This window comes from Somniosus microcephalus, chromosome 26 (genome assembly GCF_052327205.1).
Source record: "Somniosus microcephalus isolate GS21.2 chromosome 26, FLI_Smic_1.0, whole genome shotgun sequence".
Taxonomy (NCBI): Eukaryota; Metazoa; Chordata; class Chondrichthyes; order Squaliformes; family Somniosidae; genus Somniosus; species Somniosus microcephalus.
The window spans coordinates 15,360,995-15,385,340 of NC_141012.1; the positions used below are offsets into that span (position 1 = coordinate 15,360,995).

Genomic DNA, 24,346 nt, shown 5'->3' on the forward strand with positions numbered 1-24,346 from the left:
TTTTTTTTCACCATCAGGTAGTAAAGAAAATGTGATAGCTTGGCAAAGAGACTGCTGCCCAGCTCACAATGGCAAGAGACTCCTGGCTGTTTTAAGCTGAATTTGAAGACACAACCTTTGCTCTGACAATCTTCAGAATGGACTCCAGCTGCTGGTTTGGACAGAAGCAGATGGGAACGTACCACCATCACTCCAGGCAAACACATAGCGACACACACATTTGTTTATTGGTATGTGGAATGCATTTTAAATATATTCTCTGTGGGCTACAGCAGATGGCTCACAGCCTTGCCCGACAGTCACGACAATTCTCAGGGAACGTCCGGAAAAAGAAAAAACGCAGTCAGTACACACAACGGACTTTTCTTACATTATTACAGGACAGGCAAGAAATATAAACATCCCATTCATTAACTGAGACGAGACGGGCGCAGAGATGCACAATTCAAAAGAGCTTGGATGTCATTGTCTCTGATTGAGATTCCTCCCTTCCTCTCTCTCTCGTGGGGGCAGTGTTCTAGCCTCCACTCTTTTTCCGCGCTGGCTTCGATTTCCTGGGTTTCAGAATCGTATAGTTTGCATATACTGTGTGCTGCTCGGAAAAGAAGGGAATGTAGAAAGCACGGAAGAGCCTCGATGACCTTGGACAAAAGAAAAATCAAAACTGAATCAGTGCAAATGTTCAAGTGGTACAAACGGCAGCAGCAATAATTGATAATCACAATAACGATGAATGGTTACAGTCAAAGAAAGGACTCGCATTTCTATCACGCCTTTCACGACCCCAGGACGTCCCAAAGCGCTTTACAGCCAATTAAGTACTTTTGAAGTGTAGTCACTGTTGTAATGTAGGGAAATGTGGCAGCCAGTCTGCGCACAGCAAGCTCCCACAAACAGCAATGTGATAATTACCAGATTTAAAAAAAAAATGACGTTGGTTGATGGACAAATATTGCCATGGACAGTGCCATGGGATCTTTTACATCTACCTGAGAGCGCAGATAGGGGGCCTTGGTTTAACATCTCATCCAAAAGACGGCACCTCTGACAATGCAGCACTCCCTCAGTACTGCACTGAAGTGCCAGCCTGGATTACGAGCTCCAGACTCTATTCAGTCGTGGATAGAAGGCAGTAATTTGGGGTCCCAATGGTACAGAATGCTCATGTTAAATTGCAGGAAGTGCTCTTTGCTATCCAACACTCCTGCCACCCGCTTCAGTTAGTTGGTCAGTTAATTTTCTGGTGCAATGAGCTGTATAGACCAGGAGAGTCTGACTTCCAAATTCTAATTTGTAATGGGTTAGTGGATCTCAACTCAAATCAAATCAATCAAATCAACTTTTATTGTCATTGTTAGTGCACAAGTGCAGTGCAACGAAATGTAGGCTTGCGGCTCCCGAGAGTGTACAATTTGGATTAGGGCACTTAAACATTTCAACATACATTTGTACATATATATTAGCATAAATATGACCATAATAAAGTGCATCGGCAGATGTGCAGGCTTTAGTGTTTATTTGTGGAGTTCAGTAGGATGACAGCCCTGGGAAAGAAGCTGTTCCTAAATCTGGTCGTACGGGTGCGAATGCATCTGTAGCGTCTTCCAGATGGTAGGAGGGCGAACAGACTGTGGCTGGGGTGGGTAGGGTCTTTGACCCAACTAGGGCAATGGTGGGAATGATACAGTTGTCCTTGGTGCCTGTCGGGCTTCAGCTCCTGATTGTTGTCTAGTGACTTCTTCTGGGAAGTGTGCAGGCGTGGACATTGAGTGATACACACATGGTCGAACAATCTGCTGACTTTCACTATCTAGACCCGTACATGAGAACTGCCACTTTGATAAGGCACCAATGGAACCACGCTCCATGCAAGAGTTAACACCGCCAGGAACGGAAGGAAGAAAAGGGTCAGGAAGCTGGGGAGGAAAAAAATACTGCACCAATACAGAGGTGACCACTCTATAATGGATTACATTGAAGAGCAATGACTTGCTATGTAGGCAAACACAATCACCATTGTCCACAAATAGAGATGGGCAGCCAGTTGCACATTCACAAATTTTTGCAAAATGTGATTTTGAGGTGCTAGAATCCAGGTAGTTAACTGTGCTGGGATTACAGTTTTTAACAATAAGGAAGAGAGCAATGGAGCTGGACAAGGCCCACAGTGCAATGTAGTTCTGAAAAGACTAATTCAATAGCTTCATGGTTTCGCTCCATCAAAATTAAGTCTGCCCACCCGTGATGCCGACGAGGTCTCTTGCAATCTAGTATACTGTATTCACTGCTCACGATGCGGTCTCCTCTACACCGGGGAGACCAAACGCAGATTGGGTGACCGCTTTGCGGAACACCTCCGTTCAGTCCGTAAGGTCGCCTGTCACTTTAATTCTCCGCTCCGCACCCACTCTGACCTCACCGTCCTCGGCCTATTGCACTGTTCCAATGAAGCTCAACGTAAGCTCGAGGAACAGCACCTCATCTTTCGATTAGGCACTTTACAGCCTTCTGGACTCAACATAGAGTTCAACAATTTCAGATCATAACCTCTGCCCCTATCTTTTTATTCCATTTATTTTTTTTTCTCTCTCACATGGCAGCTGTCTTTCATTCTGCCATCGCCATTTACACTTCATCTAGAGCCATCTTTTGTTTCTTAACTTATCCCATTACCATCTCCTTTTGCCTTGCACCATCATCCCTTTTGTCCCTTAATCTCTCCTGCCTTCCATCCTATCACAGACCTTCCCTTTTGTTCTTTCCTCCCCTCCCCCCTTTCCCTGCCCCTGCACTTGCTTAAAAACCTGTTCCATCTCCAGCTTTTTCCAGTTCTGACGAAGGGTCATCGACCTGAAACGTTAACTCTGTTTCTCTCTCCACGGATGCTGCCTGACCAGCTGAGTATTTCCAGCATTTTCTGTTTTTATTTCAGATTTCCAGCATCCGCAGTATTTTGCTTTTGCCTCAGTTAACCAAAAGGAAAAGCAGCACTCCTTTAGTAGTGTAACTGGTGTGTCAGCTCGTCTCTAGAGTTTGACCCCACAAGGTCCTAGGTCAGAGGTGAGCATACTATCAACTGAGTCATGCTGACCTATACCTTGGACATAACATGACAGAGTTGGAAAAACTAAATTGTTTCTGCTGTAACAACTTTGATGTCTATCGGAAAAAAAATCAATTTGCGTATGAAAGCATTCTTTTGATATTGCTTGTAAATAAACAGATCTTTGATTCATTACTCGGCAGGGAGTTCTAAACAAAAACTTTTCCGTGATGCAGCCAAGAAATGAAAGGATTGCAGCAAATAGCTTTGCATGAAAATGATAAGATTTCTTAGATCAATTGGAGAACGAAGTGATGTTCTCCATTTCCACATAGCTCTATAACCTTGTGATCCTACAAGGCAGGAGCTCAAAGTTTGGAAGTGCTGCTGCCCGCCCTAGAATCTGCGGAGATTAAGAGACAAAAGGGACGATGGTGCGAGGCAAAAGGAGATGGTAATGGGACAAGTTAAGAAACAAAAGATGGCTCTAGATGAAGTGTAAATGGCGATGGCAGAATGAAAGACAGCTGCCAGAACCCAAGCTTGGCAGCACCTAACCACTTTTTCCTAATTTATCCTATTTTCATTCCATTAGAGGGACTCCTGGGTGGAAAACCAGCGGGATTTTGTGGGACTCCCGCCCAGGAGCTACAGTGGGAGGCCGCCAAGCAGAATGGGCGTCCAGAGGCTTCGGGCCTACGAAGATTGACATCAGCGGACCCTGATTTGCATGTATTTACGAGGCTTCCACCTGAATCAGGCGGGCGCCTCGACCATCCAAGAAAACAGCCGGGTTAAAATTGCCACAGAGTGGGAAAACGAGGGGAAAGGCCACCGCTTCGATCTTAACTCCCGTACCGCCTGGTTTCTGCTAGGAGTTTAAATTCCCGCTCTGATCTTTCCAACCATTTAAACATCCTGCACTACGAACCTTGACCGTTCACCTAGGTTTGTTAATTTAAGGAGGGAAAATAAATCAGCATTGGAAATGAACTTGCGGTGGTTAAGAAATAGAAAAAAGTGCAAAGGGAGTTTAGCACTCAAAGAGGTAAAGAAAAAGCAATGGTTACACGGGAGTCACGTTAGTTACATGCTGTAATTTAATTTGAGGGGTTCATATAATGTCCTAAATCATCAGAGTGGAGTTGGAGCAGTTTATACAGTCGCCTGAATTTACAGTCAGTTGATTATAGCCTGGAACTCACTTCTCCCATCTCCCATTTTGTTCAGTCGGTGTGGGAGGCTGGTGGGCTGTTAGTGCACTTTATATGTAATTGAGTTTACAAAATGGGCCTTGTGATAATAAAAGTTATTTAATGAGTTTTGTAATAACAGTGCAGATTCAGAGCACTCCGCATACATTATAAAGGAAATGTTCAGTGATTGTGACAATTTCACAGCATTTAATTGCTCGATGTCGAAACTACAGAAGATTCATTAAACTTTTCATGATGAATCATGTTTGAGGTTTGGAAATGATAAAACACACAATGGACGGACGGCTCATGTCTACAGTTCATCACTCAGTTTCTCCACAGTCAAAGTAAAAGCAAATTAGCGCAGGATCATTAAACCTTTGATTTTAAAGGATTAAAACACTGAAGGAATGAGTTATGTTTCCTGATGGGCTGCAAATTACAACGATTGCTCCAGGCACCAAACTGACTCTTACACTCAAAAAAAGGACATTCTTTTACTAGACTCAACTCTCGCTTTCAAAGCAGAACGAGCAACGTTTAAACTCTTTAATGTAAAAGTTAAGGTTCTACCTCATACAGGTCATAAACCGAAACATAGCCAATTATTATCGTATCATTAATACTAATTAAATCTGATTCATTGTTAAAACATTGAGCGCAGACTCTCCCCATAAAACAAAAGCAAAATAAAAACAGGAAATGCAGGACCGAGAGGTGGCCCGATGGAGGTCTTCAAGATGATGATGGGGTTTGATAGGGTAGACGTAGAGAAGATGTTTCCACTTGCGGACGAGACCAGAACTAGGGGCCATAAATATAAGATAGTCACTAACAAACCCAATAGTGAATTCAGGAGAGACTTCTTCACCCAGAGAGTGGTTAGAATGTGCAACTTGCTGCCACAAGGAGTAGTTGAGGCGAATAGTATAGATGCATTTAAGGGGAAGCTAGATAAGCGCATGAGGGAGAAAGGAATAGACGGTTATGTTGATGGGGTGAGATGAAGAGGGGCGGGAGGAGGCTCCTGTGGAGCATAAACACTGGCATGGAGCAGTTTGGCCAAATGGCCTGTTTCTGTGCTGTAAATACTTTGAAATACTCAGCAGGTCAGGCAGCATCTGTGGAGAGAGAAACAGAGACTCACCACGTACCTGGGCTGCTGCCATTATCGATTGGAATAGCCTCTCTTTTGCCTTCCTTTACAGGGAGTTACTAAATTACATCCCAACACCAGCTAGGTGGACTGGAATTTCAAGGCAAAATGTACAAGACTATAAATGACTGAAAATTAAATCCTACACACACGCGCGCAAAAACCACACACGCATAGACAGACAAACACCCAGACACCCAGACACACACACAGACACCCAGACACAGACAGACACCCAGACACACACAGACAGACACACAGACAGACACCCAGACACAGACATACACAGACAGACACACAGACAGACACCCAGACACACACAGACAGACACACAGACAGACACACAGACACAGACACACACACAGACACACAGACAGACACCCAGACACACACAGACAGACACACAGACACACACAGACAGACACACAGACAGACACAGACAGACAGACACACATGATTAGGGGCTAACGTTCTATTTTTGAAAAATGGATAAAATGTGTTTTATTTTGGCGTTGAGATTATTTGATTGCTAACAAATATCCTGGAATGCATGCTTTTTGAAATGTGCAATCGCTGAGAATTGGACTTTATTAGCGGCAATGAAAAATAGCAGCGAATCGCGATGCCCTGCCATAATGATCCTTTAGCGCTTCTCAAACAGCTAATGTGTCAATTAACTGATATAAATATCAGAGTTTGATAATCCATCTGTGGAGCACACAGTAGCTGTATGAAATGGTTCAACACCAACAGGGAAAATGACATTTCACCAATCAGCCCCCCGGCAATCCCGGTGGCCTCTGTAATGAAGCGTCACAAACTCATTTTTTGGTGGGAATGCCCCTCTCCGATAGGAAGAGAAGACAACCATGAGAATATGTGATGAGTGATGGCGAACACGGTCAACCATTGGAAGGATCTGGGAGGGAGTGAGAAAGAAATAACATTGCTTAATTAAGAACACATTGCATTGCTTACCTAAGAGGTAATGCATGAATATTAATGTCAAGTAGCAGCACAGGATATGCATTCTCACACGATGGAGCGTTGCAGATGTAAAAGATAGCTTTTTTTAACAGCACAGAAGGAGGCCATTCGGCCCATCGTGCCTGTGCTGGCTCTTTGAAAGAGTTATCCAATTCATCCCACTCCCCTGCTCTTTCCCCAGAGCCCCATATATATGAATTTAAAAAAAGCTGCACTGGCATCTATCAATGTATATGATATCTATACCCCCTGACAAAACAATCCTGTGTACTAGTCCTGTCACTGCTGTGGTGATGATCTGTAATTTTTCTTTTCAATAATCTCACTAACGCCAGGTCTGATTTGGAATAAAATACAGGAAACTCTCAATTTACCGGCACCTAAATAACCGGAAATCTCTGTTAACCGGCAAAGTTCAGGAGTAGGTTCAGGTAAGTTTTACTTAATATTAGTGGCCGTTCCTGGATCTGTGGCCGTGTAACCGGGGTTCCTGCACCTGTTGCTATGCAACAGGGACGCTTGGTCTGTGGCCGGGGTTCCTGCACCTGTTGCTATGCAACAGGGACGCCGGGATCTGTGGCCGTGTACGGGGCTCTCGTACCTTTTACTATACCTCTCTGTAATCCGGACTTTTTGATAAACCGGCACCACGCCGGTCCCGTCGGTGCCGGATAAAAAAGAGTTTCCTGTACTCACTTTTAGATTTGACGGAATAGACGCCATTAAAGCATCTTAACGGTATTTTTAAATCATTTTGTGCTAATCCATTTTTGGAGGGGTAGGAATTGTCAGAGCAGTGCTAAATACGGGCCAATATTAGTGTTTTCCACCGACATTACACTCATCTTGATTCACGTCACTGAAATGAATGAAGTCAGAGATGTCGCCCCGTTGTTATTCAGAGCAGCTCAATTTCAGCGAAAGAAATATCCTTGTTATATACACAGTTTTAAATTGGGATCGAGTTGGCGAGGAGTGCCTCAGTACTTTTTTGCAAGGAGAAAGGCTGGAGCTGTCAACAGCAGGAGTCAGAAATATGATCAAAAAAAGCAACAACAAAAGCATAGCCATTAAAGTAGATAGAGCTGTGATTACTTTCAAAGAGTGAAATACTTCAAAATAGGCAACATTCTTAAAGTAAAATCAGTCTTGCATTCCAAATGCATGTGTCAGCCGGGGCTCAGTGGGCAGCACTCTCGCCTCTGAGTCAGGAAGGTTGTGGGTTCAAGTCCCACTCCAGAGACTTGAGCTCAAAAATTCAGGCTGACACTCCACTGCAGTGCTGAGGGAGTGCTACACTGTCGGAGGTGCCGTCTTTCGGATGAGACGTTAAACCAAGGGCCCCGTCTGCTCTTTCAGGTGGACGTAAAAAATCCAACGGCACTATTTCGAAGAAGAGCAGGGGAATATTTATCCCTCACTCAACATCACAAAAAACATTGTTGTTTGTGGGAGATTGCTGTGCGCAAATTGGCTGCCGTGTTTCCCACATTACAACAGTGACTACACTTCAAATGTACATCATTGACTGTAAAGCCCTTTGGGACATCCTGAGGTCGTGGGAGATAAGGAATAATAAGGGGAAAAAGTCACTAGTGGGCGTAGTCTATAGGCCTCCTAACAGTTGCAACTCTGTGGTCGGAGTATCAGTCAGGAAATAGTTGGGGCTTGTAATAAGGGAACAGCTATAATCATGGGGGATTTTAACTTTCATATTGACTGGACTAATCAAATTGGGCATGGCAGCCTTGAGGAAGAGTTCATAGAGTGTATTAGGGACGGGTTCCTGGAGCAGTATGTAACTGAACCAACCAGGGGGCAGGCAATCTTAGATCTGGTCCTGTGTAATGAGACAGGATTAATAAAAAATGTCCTAGTAAAGGATCCCCTTGGAATGAGTGACCATAATATGGTTGAATTCCAAATTCAGTTTGAGGATGAGAGAGTTGGATCTCAAACCAGCGTACTGAGATTAAATAAAGGAGACTATGAAGGTATGAGAGTAGAATTGACTAAAGTGGACTGGCAAAACAGATTAAAGTGTAAGACGGTACAAGAGCAGTGGTCTACATTCAAGGAGATATTTCACATCTTTCAAGATAAATATATTCCACTGAGGAAAAAGGGGAATAAAAGAAAAGACAGCCATCCGTGGCTTAGTAAAGTAATAAAGGATAGTATCCGACTGAAAACAAGGGCATATAAAGTAGCCAAATCTAGTGGGAGGATAGAAGATTGGGAAGCATTTAAAAGCCAGCAAACAATAACTAAAAGATTAATTAAGAAAGGGAAGATAGATTATGAAAGTAAACTAGCAAAAAATATAAAAACAGATAGCAAGAGTTTCTACAGCTATATAAAAAGAAAAAGGGTGGCTAAAGTGAACGTTGGTCCCTTAGAGGATGGGACCGGGAAACTAGTGGTGGGGAACATGGAGATGGCAAAGACGCTGAACAAATATTTTGTATCAGTCTTTACAGTAGAGGACACTAAAAATATCCCAACACTGGACAAACAGGGGGCAATGGGGGGGGGGGGGGGGGTAGGAGCTAAACACGATTAAAATCACTAAGGAGATGGTACTCAGTAAAATAATGGGACTTAAGGCGGATAAATCCCCCGGACCTGATGGCCTACATCCTAGGGTCTTGAGAGAAGTGGCGGTGGGGATTGTGGATGCATTGGTGATTATTTTCCAGAACTCCCTGGACTCAGGAAAGGTCCCGGCAGATTGGAAAACTGCTAATGTAACACCCTTATTTAAGAAGGGAAGTAGACAAAAAGCTGGAAACTATAGACCAGTTAGCCTAACATCTGTGGTTGGCAAAATGTTGGAGTCCATTATTAAGGAAACAGTAACAGAGCATTTGGATAAACATAATTGTAGTATATGTCCCTTTAAGAGCCCCTGTGTACTGTAATACCGGTAGTGACCACTCGGGTATATAAGCCTGTATAGCGTCTTGTATCTTTTAGTTCACCTCCAGACTTTGTTCAGTAAACACCTGTTAAACCAACTCCTGCATTCCGTGTCTCCATTAACACACGGATACAACAGTGGCGACGAATTGGAAACGGACTTACCTGCAATTCGGCAGCACATCAAGGAGATCGATTCCTCAGATGAAGGTCAAAGAAAAAAAAAAACTGTGGTTTCACCAGCTAGCCGGGCTGGTGGCAGGTACTGCACTAATCCTTCCTGGGCAGCAGGCTGGGGTTCGATCGGGTGGCTCTGCAGCGGGGCTGAGCAGCGAGTCGGAAGGCGGAGGCAAACAGAGACGGAGGGTGGAGCACTTGGGAGACGGCCGGCGCTGCAAAGCAGGTCGGCATTCGGACCAAGCAGAGGGAGGGAAAAGTCCCAGAGAGTCCGGCGGGAACGAGTCTCCAACTATTAAAAATATCTGTGTAAATAAAAAACCGCGGAGAACAGCGTTGTCAGCAGCGGCAGTGGCGGGAAAGCGCGGGAGGTGCCATTTTTCTCGGCAGGGAAGAAAGGAAAGCGCGGGAGGCACCATTTTTGGTTTTCAGGATGCCTAAGACTGGCAATATTACTGCTTTCAATAGTGATATAGAGGATTGGACCACATATGCGGAAAGAGTGGAGGTATATTGCACAGCGAATGAAGTAGAGGATGATAAAAAGGCATCGGTACTTCTAAATCTGATGGGCGCAAGGACATACGGGCTGTTACGAAACTTAATCACTCCAGCCAAACCGATGGACAAGAATTTTAAGGAGATTGTTGATACCCTACAGGAACACTTAAACCCAACACCGCTGCTGATAGCGGAACGATTCAAATTCTTCAGGAGGAATCAGCACAAGAATGAAAGTAACGCCGATTGCCTCACCGAATTAAGAAAGCTGTCAAAGCACTGCCAATTCGGGGCAGGACTGGCAGATTCTCTACGAGACAAATTCGTCTGTGGTCTCCTAAGTGAAGGAACACAGAAAAGGCTACTTTCTGAGAAAGATTTGACACTGGACAAGGCTTTCAGTGTGGCTGTATCATACGAAGCAGCAGCAAGAGGAGCTGCAGAGATACAGCAAAAGCCACAGGACTTCGGCACCCATGAAATGACACGGGGTTTCGAGAGATGTTATCGCTGCGGCAGATCCACCCATGACCAGAGGGACTGCTGGTTCAAGGACAAAGCATGCAGGCAATGCGGAAAGATGGGACACATTGCACGTGTATGCCGATCTGGAAACAAAAAATCCACTGACAGAAAAAAAATCAATAAGGAAAAGTACAGAAAGGTACAAATGATGATGGACAGTAGCTCCGAAGACCAGAAGAGCGATAGCGACTCCGGAAACAAGAGGCTAAGCTGTCTCAAATTACATAATGTAATTGCCAAAGAGGATTACCAGACCATTTGGGTTACCCTCACGATAGCGGGGTCCCCAATTAAAATGGAGCTAGATACAGGATCAGCTCTGACCGTCATAAGTCGACGGGATTACGAGCGGCTATTTCCGCATATGTCTTTGAAAGACACATCCATTATCTTGAAGACATATACGGGGCAGAAAGTATACCCCAGAGGAAAAATAAAGGTGCCTGTTGTATACAACGGCAAGGAAATACAGAAGTTGTATTTATACGTTCTGCAAGATGGTGGTCCACCGTTGTTGGGACGTGAATGGATCAGGAAGATACGTTTAGACTGGCACTCCATTCAGGCACTGACGGTGACCAGTAAGAAAAAAAATGATGATGATGTCATACCTGAACGATTAAAAGGCATCTTGGCTAACGCCAAAGAAGTGTTTCAACAGGAACTAGGAACCTTGAAAGGCGTCACCGCCTCAATAAAAGTGGAAGATGCGGCAATTCCCAAGTTTTTTAAGGCAAGGCCGGTGCCATACGCAATTCGTCCAGCAGTTGAGGCAGAGCTGGAGAATTTGGAAAAAGCAGGCGTGTTATCCAAGGTAGATTGGAGCGAGTGGGCAACACCCATCGTCCCGGCCATGAAGAAAATGTTGAATAATGATAAATCTGAAGAATAGAGAAAAATTCACATCTGTGGGGACTTCAAGGTGACTGTAAACCCGGTCCTTCACACGATACAGTATCCTCTTCCAAGGATAGAAGATATTTTCGCCTCACTATCCGGAGGGAAACGTTTCACCAAAATTGACTTGGCACAGGCATATCTACAGATGGAGGTTGAGGAGGCCTCTAAAAAGTATCTCACGATAAACACACACAAAGGCCTGTACCAGTACAATCGACTGGTTTTCGGAATAGCATCAGCTCCAGCTATCTGGCAAAGAGCTATGGAGCAAGTCCTGCAAGGGATTCCGGGGACTCAATGCTACCTAGACGACATCCTTGTAACAGGAGAAAACGACAACGAGCACCTTGCCAATTTGGAGCAGGTGCTCACTAGGCTGAGAGAACGGGGCCTACGAGCAAATCGCCCCAAGTGCGAATTTTTCCAGAAACAAATATCATATTGTGGCCATATAATTAACGAAGAAGGGTTGCATAAGTCACCTGAAAAAATTGAAGCGGTCATAAAAGCCCCGGCACCTGAAAATGTCTCACAATTAAGGTCATTCCTGGGATTGATAAATTACTATCATAAATTTTTACCGAACTTGTCAACTGTTCTGCACCCTCTTAACGCACTGCTACAAACGGGAGTAATTTGGAAATGGAGCGAAGACTGTAAACGTGCCTTCCATAAATGCAAAGGCTTGATCACGTCCAAGGAAGTGTTGGCTCATTACAACCCATCACTGCCAATCAGACTGGCGTGCGATGCATCCCCTTACGGCGTAGGAGCGGTATTATCGCATAGATTCCCTGATGGCTCGGAGCGGCCGATAGCTTTTGCGTCACACTCATTGAACTCAGCTGAGCGTAACTATGCCCAGATAGACAGGGAAGCACTCAGCCTGGTGTGGGGAGTGAAGAAATTCAACCATTACCTACACGGACAAAAATTTACCTTGTTGACTGACCATCAACCCCTCGTCTCCATATTCAACCCTAAAAAGGGCGTTCCCATTATGACAGCGCAAAGGCTACAGAGGTGGTCCCTTTTCCTAGGGGCACACCAATATGACATAGAATACAAAGGATCAAAACAGCATGGGAATGCTGACGGTTTATCGTGCCTACCTTTGCCAACGGTAGAAGAGGCACCTACAGTGGACGCAGTGGAGATGTTCCACTCAACCATAGTAGAATGTCTACCAGTAACAAATTCTACCATTGAAAAGGAAACGAGAAATGACCCGACTCTCTCACGAGTCTACGATTTAACGGTGAAGGGATGGCCAGCACATGGCGAACCACTGTTGCCAGCATTCTCGCAAAGAAGAGAACAGCTGTCAGTGTGCCGAGGAACCTTGATGTGTGGATCCAGAGTGGTGATTCCACCCAAACTCCAGGATAAAGTGCTAAAGGAGCTTCACGAGGGGCATCTGGGTGGAGTGAAAATGAAGAACCTAGCCAGAGCGTTTGTGTGGTGGCCAGGTATCGATGGAGACATCGAAGAAATGACCAAGAGCTGTCTAGGATGCCAGAAGGTCCAAAACGCCCCACCACAATCCCCTCTACATCCATGGGAGTGGCCCTCATCTCCATGGCAAAGGGTACATATCGACTTTGCTGGTCCATTTATGGACTCAATGTTCTTAATCGCGGTTGATGCACACTCCAAGTGGCCGGAGGTAATAAAGATGTCCTCCACCACCATGGAAAAAACCATCACAGTATTAAGGACCATATTTGCCAGGAATGGGCTGCCTGAACAGATCTGTTCTGATAATGGACCGCAATTTGTGTCTGAAGAATTCAGGAAGTTCTTAAAAAACAATGGGGTTAAGCACTACACGTCCGCCCCATACCATCCCGCCACTAATGGATTAGCTGAAAGGTTTGTCCAGACCTTCAAGAAGGCCATAAAGGCCATGGGTAATGAAGACATAAATCTACAACATAAGGTGGATAACTTCTTGTTTGCATACAGGAATGCAACACATGTGGTTACAAACCAAACTCCCGCCATGATGTTTTTCAATAGAAGACTAAGATGCCGGCTGGATTTGATCAAGCCAAACATCAGAAGGGACGTAGAGAACCAGCAATTTCAAGGCATGAATGAAAGGCCAACTAGAACCTTCCAGATAGGTCAACAAGTTTTGGCCCGGGACTACCGTACCGAGAAATGGCAGCCTGGAACTATTTGCACACGACTAGGACCGCTGGTGTATACCGTGGACATTGGTGAAAGCATAATAAGGCACCATGCTGACCAGATCATAGAGTCATCCGAAAAGGGACAACCTACACCACAACTCTATACGCCTAATGATGAAGCAGAGATACCCATAGTATCTACCTCCGATCCGGTGATACTGGAACCAGATGAACCCGACACTGGCATTCAAGCCGAATCGACCTTGCCAAAAGAACCTACTACACCACCGAAAACTACTACACCACCGAGGCGTTATCCGGACCGAGTCAGGAAGCCTCCAGAGAGACTGACTTATAATTGATTAACTGCAGCAAATGTGTAGATTATTGTTCTTGTAAACATGTTAATTAATGATTACTTAAAATGTTATGTACTAATTATCTAAAAGGGGAGGAATTGTAGTGTATGTCCCTTTAAGAGCCCCTGTGTACTGTAATACCGGTAGTGACCACTCGGGTATATAAGCCTGTATAGCGTCTTGTATCTTTTAGTTCACCTCCAGACTTTGTTCAGTAAACACCTGTTAAACCAACTCCTGCATTCCGTGTCTCCATTAACACACGGATATAACAATAATTTAATAGGTACAGAGTCAGCATGGTTTTATGAAGGGGAAGTCATGTTTGACAAATTTGCTCGAATTCTTTGAGGATGTAACATACAGGGTGGATAAAGGGGAACCAGTGGATGTAGTGTATTTGGACTTCCAAAAGGCATTTGACAAGGTTCCACACAAAAGATTACTGCACAAGATAAAAAATCACGGAATTGGGAGTAATATACTGGCATGGGTGGAAGATTGGCTATCTAACAGAAAACAGAGAGTTGGGATAAATGGTTCATTCTCGGGCTGGCAATCAGTAACTAGTGTTGTTCCGCAGGGGTCAGTGCTGGGACCCCAACTCTTTACAATCTATATTAACGATTTGGAGGAAGGGACCGAGTGCAACATATCCAAGTTTGCCGACGATACAAAGATGGGAGGGAAAGCAGTGAGTGAGGAGGACATAAAAAACCTGCAAAAGGACATAGACAGGCTAAGTGAGTGGGCAGAGATTTGGCAGATGCAATATAATGTTGGAAAGTGTGAGGTTATGCACTTTGGCAGAAAAAATCAAAGAGCAAGTTATTATCTAAATGGAGAGAAACTGCAAAGTGCTACAGTACAAAGGGATCTGGCGGTCCTGGTGCATGAAACACAAAAAGTTAGTATGCAGGTGCAGCAGGTGATCAGGAAGGCCAATGGAATCTTGGCTTTTATTGCAAGGGGGATGGAGTATAAAAACAGGGAAGTCTTGCTGCAGTTATACAGGGTATTGGTGAGGCCTCACCTGGAATACTGCATGCAGTTTTGGTTTCCATATTTAAGAAAAGATATACTTGCTCTCGAGGCGGTTCAGAGAAGGTTCACTCGGTTGATTCCGGAGATGAGGGGGTTGACATATGAGGAAAGGTTGAGTAGGTTGGGACTCTACTCATTGGAGTTCAGAAGAATGAGAGGCAATCTTATCGAAACATATAAGATTGTGAGGGGGCTTGATCGGGTGGATGCGGTGAGGATGTTTCCACTGATGGGTGAGATTAGAACTAGGGGGCATAATCTAAGAATAAGGGGCTGCCCTTTCAAAACTGAGATGAGGAGAAACTTCTTCACTCAGAGGGTAGTAAATCTATGGAATTTGCTACCTCAGAGAGCTGCGGAAGCTGCAACATTAAATAAATTTAAAATGGAGATAGCCATTTTCCTAACAGATAAGGGAATTAGGGGTTACGGGGAGAGGGCAGGGAAGTGGACGTGAGTCTAGATTCAGATCAGCCATGATCCTATTGAATGGCGGAGCAGGCCCGAGGGGCCGTATGGCCTACTCCTGCTCCTACTTCTTATGTTCTTATGAAAGGTGCCATATAAATGCAAGTCTTTCTTTATAGAGGTATACTTATTAATAAAGAAACTATACACAGGATGCAAGCAGTGCTGGTTGGATCGTTCAGGTTTCAGTTATATTACACAGTTGGTCTGAATGCAAAGTGCAGGCAGCAAGATCACTGTTCTATTTTGGGCTCCAAATTTCGTTCTTCCCATCAGGAGGGCTCTATGCGTGCATGCTTCCACACATTTTTAATGTTTTGAGAGCACAGGCAGGAAAGTCCACATTAAAAAGACTCTTTATGAAGTGGCCCAGAAGGTTCAACAGACTGCCAAGAGCATCTGTTAACTTGCACTCAAGATATGCTCTGCGTGGGGACTGTGGAAAGCCTGAATGTGTGAGACAGTCTTCCCAAGGAGTGCTCCTGCCATTTGGCTTTCGCACATTCCGGATCCACATCAGGCCCCACCTCCGGGCTACCACTTTGATATTGAGGCGCAGCTGATACCGCTTCATATCGATGTAAACGCGGCAGTATAACTGCAGTCTTACTCTCCGGGCTTGAGTGCATTGCAGTATTGTTGGAGTCCTGCATCATTGGCAGAGAGATTTGGGGAGGGAATTCCAGAGCTTCGGGTCGAGACAGCTGAAGGCATGGCCGTCAGTGGAGGGGCGAAGGAAGTGGGGAATGCACACGAGGCCAGAGTTTGGAGGAACGCAGAGTTGGCGGAGGGTGGTAGGGCTGAAGGAGGTTACAGAGATATGGAGGGGTGAGGCCATGGAGGGATTTGAACATGAGGATGCAGCAGTCCCAAAACATTCCAAAAGCAACATTACTGATTCGTTGAACATTACATCCTGTGGATGAGGTACAAGCCCATTTTGTCTGAAGACATATTGGAGACAAGAGCCATTCCCTTTATGCTCAAAACTGAGTAATGGGATTTACACTATCTTGCCCTATGCAAGAAAGAATTTCAAATCACTTGGATAATTTTCAACATTTGGAACATGGTTTGGCCTCCAATCCGGTTTTATTTTTAAGAGGCCTGCAGCATTTTGGGCTATTAGGAAAATTGAGTGAAGCCTGCCTTTAGAGACCGTCTCACGTCAGTCTTAACAGTAAATTAATGATTTACATTTGAATCTATATTAGACATCTTTATTATAGTCCCAGAGGTGGTTATTAAAATGAGATTCACACTAACAACCTTCCAACGATACCAGTAAAGGCGAGCAGGCCCTGAAACCAACAGCACCTGATTATATTAATCACCTTTTTATGTAAAAGCTGGCATGTTATCCCCTAATCCAAAGTCACACGAGATTGAGATGCTGGAGGTAATGAGTATAAATGAGAACTTACATGTACAGACCAGCGGATTTTAGGGTCTTATTTGGTGCGGAGAGAGGAGGCAAGACAATGAAGTGCTGAATGATACCTTGAGACTGAAAAATGTATCAAACATCACTGGGTTCATGGAGAATACTCCTCACAGCTAGTGTCATGACCTCATTATGCGGCATATTAAAAGAGGATTTCTGTCAGCAGTCTGACAAATGGAAAAGCAATCATTCTGAACGTTTTGCTGGAGGATATAACTAGCATGACAGAGTAAATGGCGTCCCTATGCTTAAAGCGTAGATCCCATATTTCTGGCAGAACTGGGGCTTTATCTGCATATAGGCAGTGCAGTTAATAATATAAATATTTAGCCTATTGTATCTTGAAAAGTTCTCCTTCCTGCGGGTGGATTTACTGATTTATGACGACTCAACAGCATTAGATCAAGGTATTGTATATAGTCTATTCTTTCACTGCCTTCTCTTCACTACAGTACTGGGACGCAGCCAAGACTTAACTCCATCCACTGACGCAAGTATCTACAACTGGTGGAAGCTTATATTCAAGACGTTTTGTCAGAAAAGACGTACAACTTTCTGCCACAATAGTAACAATGAGAATTGAAAAGGGTTGCGTGGCGGACGATTATAAGTCTGGTCGATTCCTATTTTTTCCCCTCCTGATGTGCTGACACCAGGGTCGCCAACTCTGATTGGACATGTTCCTGAAGATTTCATCACACGACCTCCTACCTCCAGCTGGACCCGCCCGGTCAAACAGCCTTTTTTTTCGTACCTACAATATTTTTTTTGTAACTAATAAAACAAAAGTATACAAAGAAAATGAAAAAAAAAACGCACCATTTCATGTAAGTGGTTGGTGTCCCATAGATATTGCTCGACTAGGATTGGGCCTCATGCTTGTTACTGTGACAGAATAGAGAGAGCGTTACCCTGTAGCTGACCTGGATATGCTTGGTGCTGACATTGAGTGACTGAAATGGTAAAGTGCTCCATTCCTCAACACTAACTTTCTTATTTTGACTGGCTCCAAAATTCACCAAGCAATTAAAAAAAAACCTTTTTACAGAAATATATAAATCACACGCAGTCTTCAAAATAAAAACGGGCTTCCAGAAATGGAATGTTCCTAATGCATTATTATTTTCCTACTTTGTGGAACCAATATAACATCTACAAATTAATACAAGACCTTGACGTGCAAAAGCTAACTTCATAATCAGTCGCAGAGCGAGTGAGAGGGTTTTCAGTGAATCCCATGGGCCGGCCAGGGCTGACTAATCAAATCAAGAAGGCAGATTGATTCAACCTGCTGCTGTACAGGAACGGCAAATTATTCAACACTTCATGAATCTTCAATGATCCTCAAGTAAAACAACTTCCCAAGCTTCAAAGAACACACAGCTGAGCTGGAAAGATTAGTTAGTAATGAGTATGTCGAGAGGGGATAATGTTGCAGTTGGTACATTTGTCCATCTGTTAGTTTACTAAGATGCAGTGGGAAATCCATTTCCTCAGCACTTTCAGAGGACCCCTCATTGTGGCCATCGACAGCTAAACGATTCGAGTTTAACTGTGCACTTTTCTGCTAACTGCCAGACTCCGCTCTATTCACAGAAATCACAGAAACCCCACAATGCAGATAGAGGCCATTTCGGCCCATCGAGCCTGCACCGACACATATCCCACCCGATCCCCGTAACCCCACGTATTTAATCCCCCTAACACTAAGGGTCAATTTATCATAGTCAATCAACCTAACCCGCACATCTATTGCTGTAATAAAGAATGTTTCTAAACATAGAGCTTCATTGATGGGTGAAAGGACTCTTCCTATTTAACTGACCCTGTCCAGCGCCAGTTTTAACACTGTATCTGCAGTGATGCCAAATAGCTTGAGTATTGAGCAAAAAATTGGATTGCCTTGTAGGCTAACCTCACTGTAGTGAATACCTTCTTCTTCTTAGGCAGTCCCTCGGGAACCGAGGATGACTTGCTTCCACACTAAAAATTAGTTCTCAGGTGACTGATGAGTCCAATGAGGGACCTACAGTCTCTGTCACAGGTGGGGCAGACGGTGGTTGAAGGGGCGGGTGGGTGGGGTGCTTGGGTTGACGTGCGCTCCTTGCGCTGCTTGCGCTTGACTTCCGCTTGCTCCCGGCAAAGAGACTCGAGGTGTTCGGCGCCTTCCCGGATGCTTCTTCTCCACTTTGTGCAGTCTTGGGTCAGGGATTCCCAGGTGTCAGTGGGGATGTTGCACTTTTTCAAGGAGGCTTTGAGGGTGTCCTTGAAGCGTTTCCTCTGCCCACCTGGGGCTCACTTGCCGTGTCAGAGCTCCGAGTAGAGCGCTTGTTTTGGGAGTCTCGTATCGGGCATGCGGACGATGTGGCCCGTCCATTGGAGCTGATCGAGTGTGGTCAAAGCTTCGATGCTGGGGATGTTGGCCTGAGGGAGAACACTGATGTTGGTGCGCCTATCCTGCCAATGGATTTGCAGGATCTTGCGGAGGCAGCGTTGGTGGTACCTCTCCAGTGCTTTGAGGTGCCTGCTGTACATGGTCCATATCTCTGAGGCATACAGCAGGGCGGGTATCACTGCTGCTCTGTAGACCATGAGCTTAGGGCCGGGTTTGAGGTCCTGGTCTTCAAACACTCTCTTCCTCAGGCGACCAAAGGCTGCACGGGCACACTGAAGGCGGTGTTGGACTTAGTCATCGACGTCTGCCCTTGTTGAGAGTAGGCTCCCGAGGTATGGAAAGTGGTCCACGTTGTCCAAGGCCTTGCCGTGGATTTTGATAATCGGGGGGCAGTACTGTGTGGCGGGGCAGCTGGGTAGACGACCTTTGTCTTACGGATGTTTAGTAAAAAGGCCCATGCTCTCGTACGCTTCGGTGAAGGTGTTAACGATGGTTTTGAGTTCAACCTGAGTGAGCGCAGACGCAAGCGTCGTCTGCATATTGTAGTTCGACGACAGAGGATGGGACGACCTTGGGTCTGGACTGGAGGCGACGGAGGTTGAACAGTTTCCCGTTTGTTCTGTAAATTAGCTCCACTCCAGCGGGGAGCTTACTGAGGGTGAGATGAAGCATTGCAGCAAGAAAGATCGATAAGAGAGTTGGTGCAATGACACAGCCTTGCTTGACCTCGGTCGGTACGTGAATTGGGTCTGTGGTAGAACCGTTGGTCAGGATCACGGCTTGCATGTCGTTGTGAAGCAGGCGGACGATGGTGACAAACTTTTGTGGGCAGCTGAATTTGAGGAGGACACTCCATAATCCCTCACGGTTGACGGTGTTGAAGGCCTTTGTGAGATCAAAGGCGGCCATGTACAGCGGTTGGTGCTGTTCCTTGCATTTCTCTTGTAATTGACGTGCGGTGAAGATCATGTCCATTGTGCCCCTTAGTGGGCGGAATCCGCATTGCGACTCTGGGAGGAGCTCTTCGGCCACTGGGAGAAGGCGATTGAGGAGGATTCTTGCGATGACTTTCCCTGTGAATACCACATTGGTATTGATTTGATGGTTTATTTCCTCTCGGTTTCTCCCCTTCCCGCCTTTCCTGAGGTCACATGGTTCCAGAGGTACGAGCAGAGCTCCTCACCAAAGTAGCTTTAATTCGGTGTCAGTCGTGGCTCAGTTGGTAGCACTCCCGCCTCTGAGTCGGAAGGTTGTGGGTTCAAGTTCTAGTCTTACTGGCAAAGACTGGGACTTGAATGCATAATATAGCACCTTTCACGACCTCAGGACGTCCCAAAGCGCTTCATAGCCAATGAAGTACTTTTGAAGTGTAGTCACTGTTGTAATGTACAGCCAATTTGTGCACAGCAAGGTCCCACAAACAGCAAAGTGATAGTGACCAGATAATCTGTTTTTTTAGTAATATTGGTCAAGGGATAAATATTGGACAGGACACCGGGGAGAACTCCTCTGCCCTTCTTCGAAATAGCGCTGAGCAAAAAGAACATGGGACTGGGATTCCTTTTAGTCTCATGTATCAGAGTTTAATAGTTCAATAGCATTCACTGTGTTATGTTATACATAAGCTCTTCTGTGGGTGCAAACTCTGTTGAACATGCTTTTGATTCGCAATGGCTTCCTATTACAATACTTTATTTAGATATAGGACTAATGGACCTCTTCCCTCAGAACTGACTCAGTTAAACACTCCAAAAATACTGCAATAATTTGTCACAGTGCTTGTCTAAAGTTCCAGCACTGTGACTCAATGGTACTTTAAATACAAATATATCTATTTCACTAGCTTGGGAAGGATTTAAAGCAGGGAATGTCTTTTTTTTAATTCATTGATGGGATGTGGGCGTCGCTGGCTAGGCCTGCATTTAGTGCCCATCCCTAACTGCCCTTGAGAAGATGGTGGTGAGCCACCTTCTTGAACCACTGCAGTCCATATGGTGTAGGTACACCCACAATGCTGTTAGGAAGGGAGTTCCAGGATTTTGGCCCAGCGACAGTGAAGGAACGGCGATACAGGTCCAAGTCAGGATGGTGTGTGGCTTGATGGGGAACTTGTAGGTGGTGATGTTCCCATGCGTCTGCTGCCCTTGTCCTTCTAAGTGGTAGAGGTCGCGGGTTTGGAAGGTGCTGTTGAAGGAGCTTTGGCGAGTTGCTGCAGTGCATCTTGTAGATGGTACACACTGCAGCCAGGTGGTGGAGGGAGTGAATGTTGAAGGTGGTGGATGGAGTGCCAATCAAGCGGGCTGCTTTATCCTGAATGGTGTCGAGCTTCTTGAGTGTTGTTGGAGCTGCACTCATCCAGGCAAGTGGAGAGTATTCCATCACACTCCTGACTTGTGCCTTGTAGATGGTGGAAAGGCTTTGGGGAGTCAAGAGGTGAGACACTCGCCGCAGAATTCCCAGCCTCTGGCCTGCTCTTGTAGCCACAGTATTTATATGGCTGGTCCAGTTCAGTTTCTGATCAATGGTAACCCCCAGGATGTTGATAGTGGGGGATTCAGCGATGGTAATGCCATTGAATGTCAAGGGGAGATGGTTAGAGTCTTGCTTGTTGGAGATGGTCACTGCCTGGCACTTGTGTGGTGCGAATGTTACTTGCCACTTGTCAGCCCAAGTCTGAATGTTGTCCAGGTCTTGCAGCATATGGACACGGACTGTTGATGTTGGTGCTAAGCTGTACAAGACTGATAAAATTGATTTATATTTTTGCAATATTTCAAGTGGTGAAGAGTCAGGGAGCAAGAAATTAAAACAGGTTTAGTTGAAGTTGTACTTGTTCATTTATTCCTAACTTTAAATTCCAGTAACAGTATGCTCTGTCACCAACAATAAGGTGAAGGGAAGATTAAAGAATTCGGAAGTGACGGCTGTACAGAAGTTACACTGCATGGTGCTAGTTGCTGGTCAAGACCACACGATGTGGCTAAATGAGTTATGTACTCTGTTGCCTGTGTCCTAACTCGCACCAAGTCCCATTCAGCTATCAGCCCTGTGCTTGCTGACCTACTCTGGCTCCTGCTCCGGCAATGCCTCCATTTTTAAATTCTCTTCCTTGTTTTTGTAGTGTATGTACCTTTAAGGGGAGAACTACTTTTTACAGCTCCTGTATACTGTAGTACCGGCAGTGACCACACCGGTATATAACCCTGAGTAGGGATCTGTACATTTAGTTTTAGAGTAACCCTCATCCAGTAAACACCTGTTGTTTGTTATCTGCAGTCTCTTGTCTAGTTATTGAAGAACATACAACATCAAGATACACGGATTTAACATTGGTGACGAGTAGATTCGAACTCTGCAGAAGAAGGCCGATTCCAGAAGCACGGGCGTCGACCATCCAACGGAGACTCCAGCGAAACGGGCTGGCAACAGGTACGGCGCAGACCCTTCCCGCACAGCGGCGGCTAGAGCCGACTGACGGCACAGGAAAAGGCCGAGCAGCGTCAGCGGGGAAGAGAGAGGGTAGAGCGCACGGGGCGCAGCCGGTGTTTGGAACCAAGCGGCGTCGACGGGAAAAGAGAGAGGGTAGAGCGCACAGGGCGCAGCCGCTGTTCAGGACCGAGCGGCATCGACACGAGAAGAGAGAGGGTAGAGCGCACAGGGCGCAGCCGCTGTTCAGGACCGAGCGGCGTCAACAAGAGAGAGAGGCGGTGTTCAGGGGGCGAGCAGCGTCAGCGGAGAAGGGAGAGCGCGGGAGACGCCATTTTGTTTGAGCCGCAGCGGAGAAGAAGGGAGAGCGCGGGAGACGCCATTTTGTTTGAGCCGCAGCGGAGAAGAAGGGAGAGTGCGGGAGACGCCATTTTGTTTGAGCCGCAGCGGAGAAGAAGGGAGAGCGCAGGAGACGCCATTTTGAGCCAGTCTAACCACACCCAAGGATGCAGAAGAGTGGCAGTGTCACAGCGTTCGACAATGAAGTCGAAGATTGGACGACATATGTCGAACGCATAGAAGTGTACTGCAAGGCGAATGAAGTGCCAGATGACAGGAAAGCGCTGGTATTGTTGAATTCAGTGGGTGCAAAAACGTATGGCTTGCTGCGAAACCTAGTAACCCCAGAGAAGCCGGCGGAAAAGGATTTTGAAAACATAGTGTCAATACGACAGGACCACTTAGACCCCACACCGCTGCTGATAGCGGAAAGATTTAAGTTTCACAAAAGGAACCAGCATAAAGATGAAAGTAATGCTGAGTTTTTAATGGAACTGCGCAAGCTATCGAAACACTGCCAGTTTGGAACGGGACTAGCAGATACTTTAAGGGACAAGTTTGTGTGTGGGCTTCAAAGTGAAGGAACCCAGAAACGGCTTCTATCAGAAAAGGATCTTACGCTGGACAAGGCTTTCAGCATGGCAGTATCACACGAAGCAGCAGCACGGGGCGCGACAGAAATACAACGGAGACAGCAAGAATATGGCACAAATGAAATGTCATACGGAACAGTGAAGTGCTATCGCTGCGGCAGAACAACACACGACCATAAGGATTGCTGGTTCAAGGACCAAGTGTGCAGGCAGTGTGGAAAAGTAGGGCACAGAGCAAGAGTCTGCAGGTCGGAAAAGAAAACCAGCAGCAAGAAATCTCCACAGGAGAAGTACAAGAAGGTACATAAGGTGACGGAGAGTAGTTCAGACGAACTGAAGAGTGATACAGACTCCGGAAGCAAGGAGCTGGGTTGTCTGAAACTACATAATGTGATCAAAACGGAGGATCACCAAACTATCTGGGTCACGCTCAAGATAGCAGGAGTCCAAGTGAAAATGGAATTGGACACAGGATCAGCCCTAACAGTCATAAACCGAAGGGACTACAAGCGGCTATTCTCACATATACCCTTGAGAGATACGGAGATTGTCTTGAAGACGTACACGGGGCAAAAAGTCTACCCCAAAGGAAAAATAAGGGTGAACATTATATATAACGGCAAGGAAACACCAAAAATGGACCTATAGTTATTGCCAGATGGAGGACCACCACTACTAGGGCGTGAATGGATCCGGAAGATACAGCTAGATTGGCATTCCATACAAGCACTGACTGTAG

At 45.6% G+C, this 24,346-nt stretch overlaps 1 protein-coding gene across 4 annotated transcripts in view; it reads right to left on the bottom strand.

Annotated features, from left to right (window-relative positions):
• Nucleotides 1-209: 209 nt before the first annotated feature.
• Nucleotides 210-24,346, bottom strand: part of alg9 (ALG9 alpha-1,2-mannosyltransferase) — a 325,621-nt gene continuing 301,484 nt past the window's right edge. For all 4 annotated transcript variants that reach the window (XM_085967891.1, XM_085967889.1, XM_085967888.1 and 1 more), the window contains one exon: nt 210-641. In XM_085967891.1, coding sequence (XP_085824017.1) covers nt 518-641 — 124 coding nt within the window. In that variant the 3' untranslated portion in view covers nt 210-517. The remainder of the gene's footprint in view (nt 642-24,346) is intronic.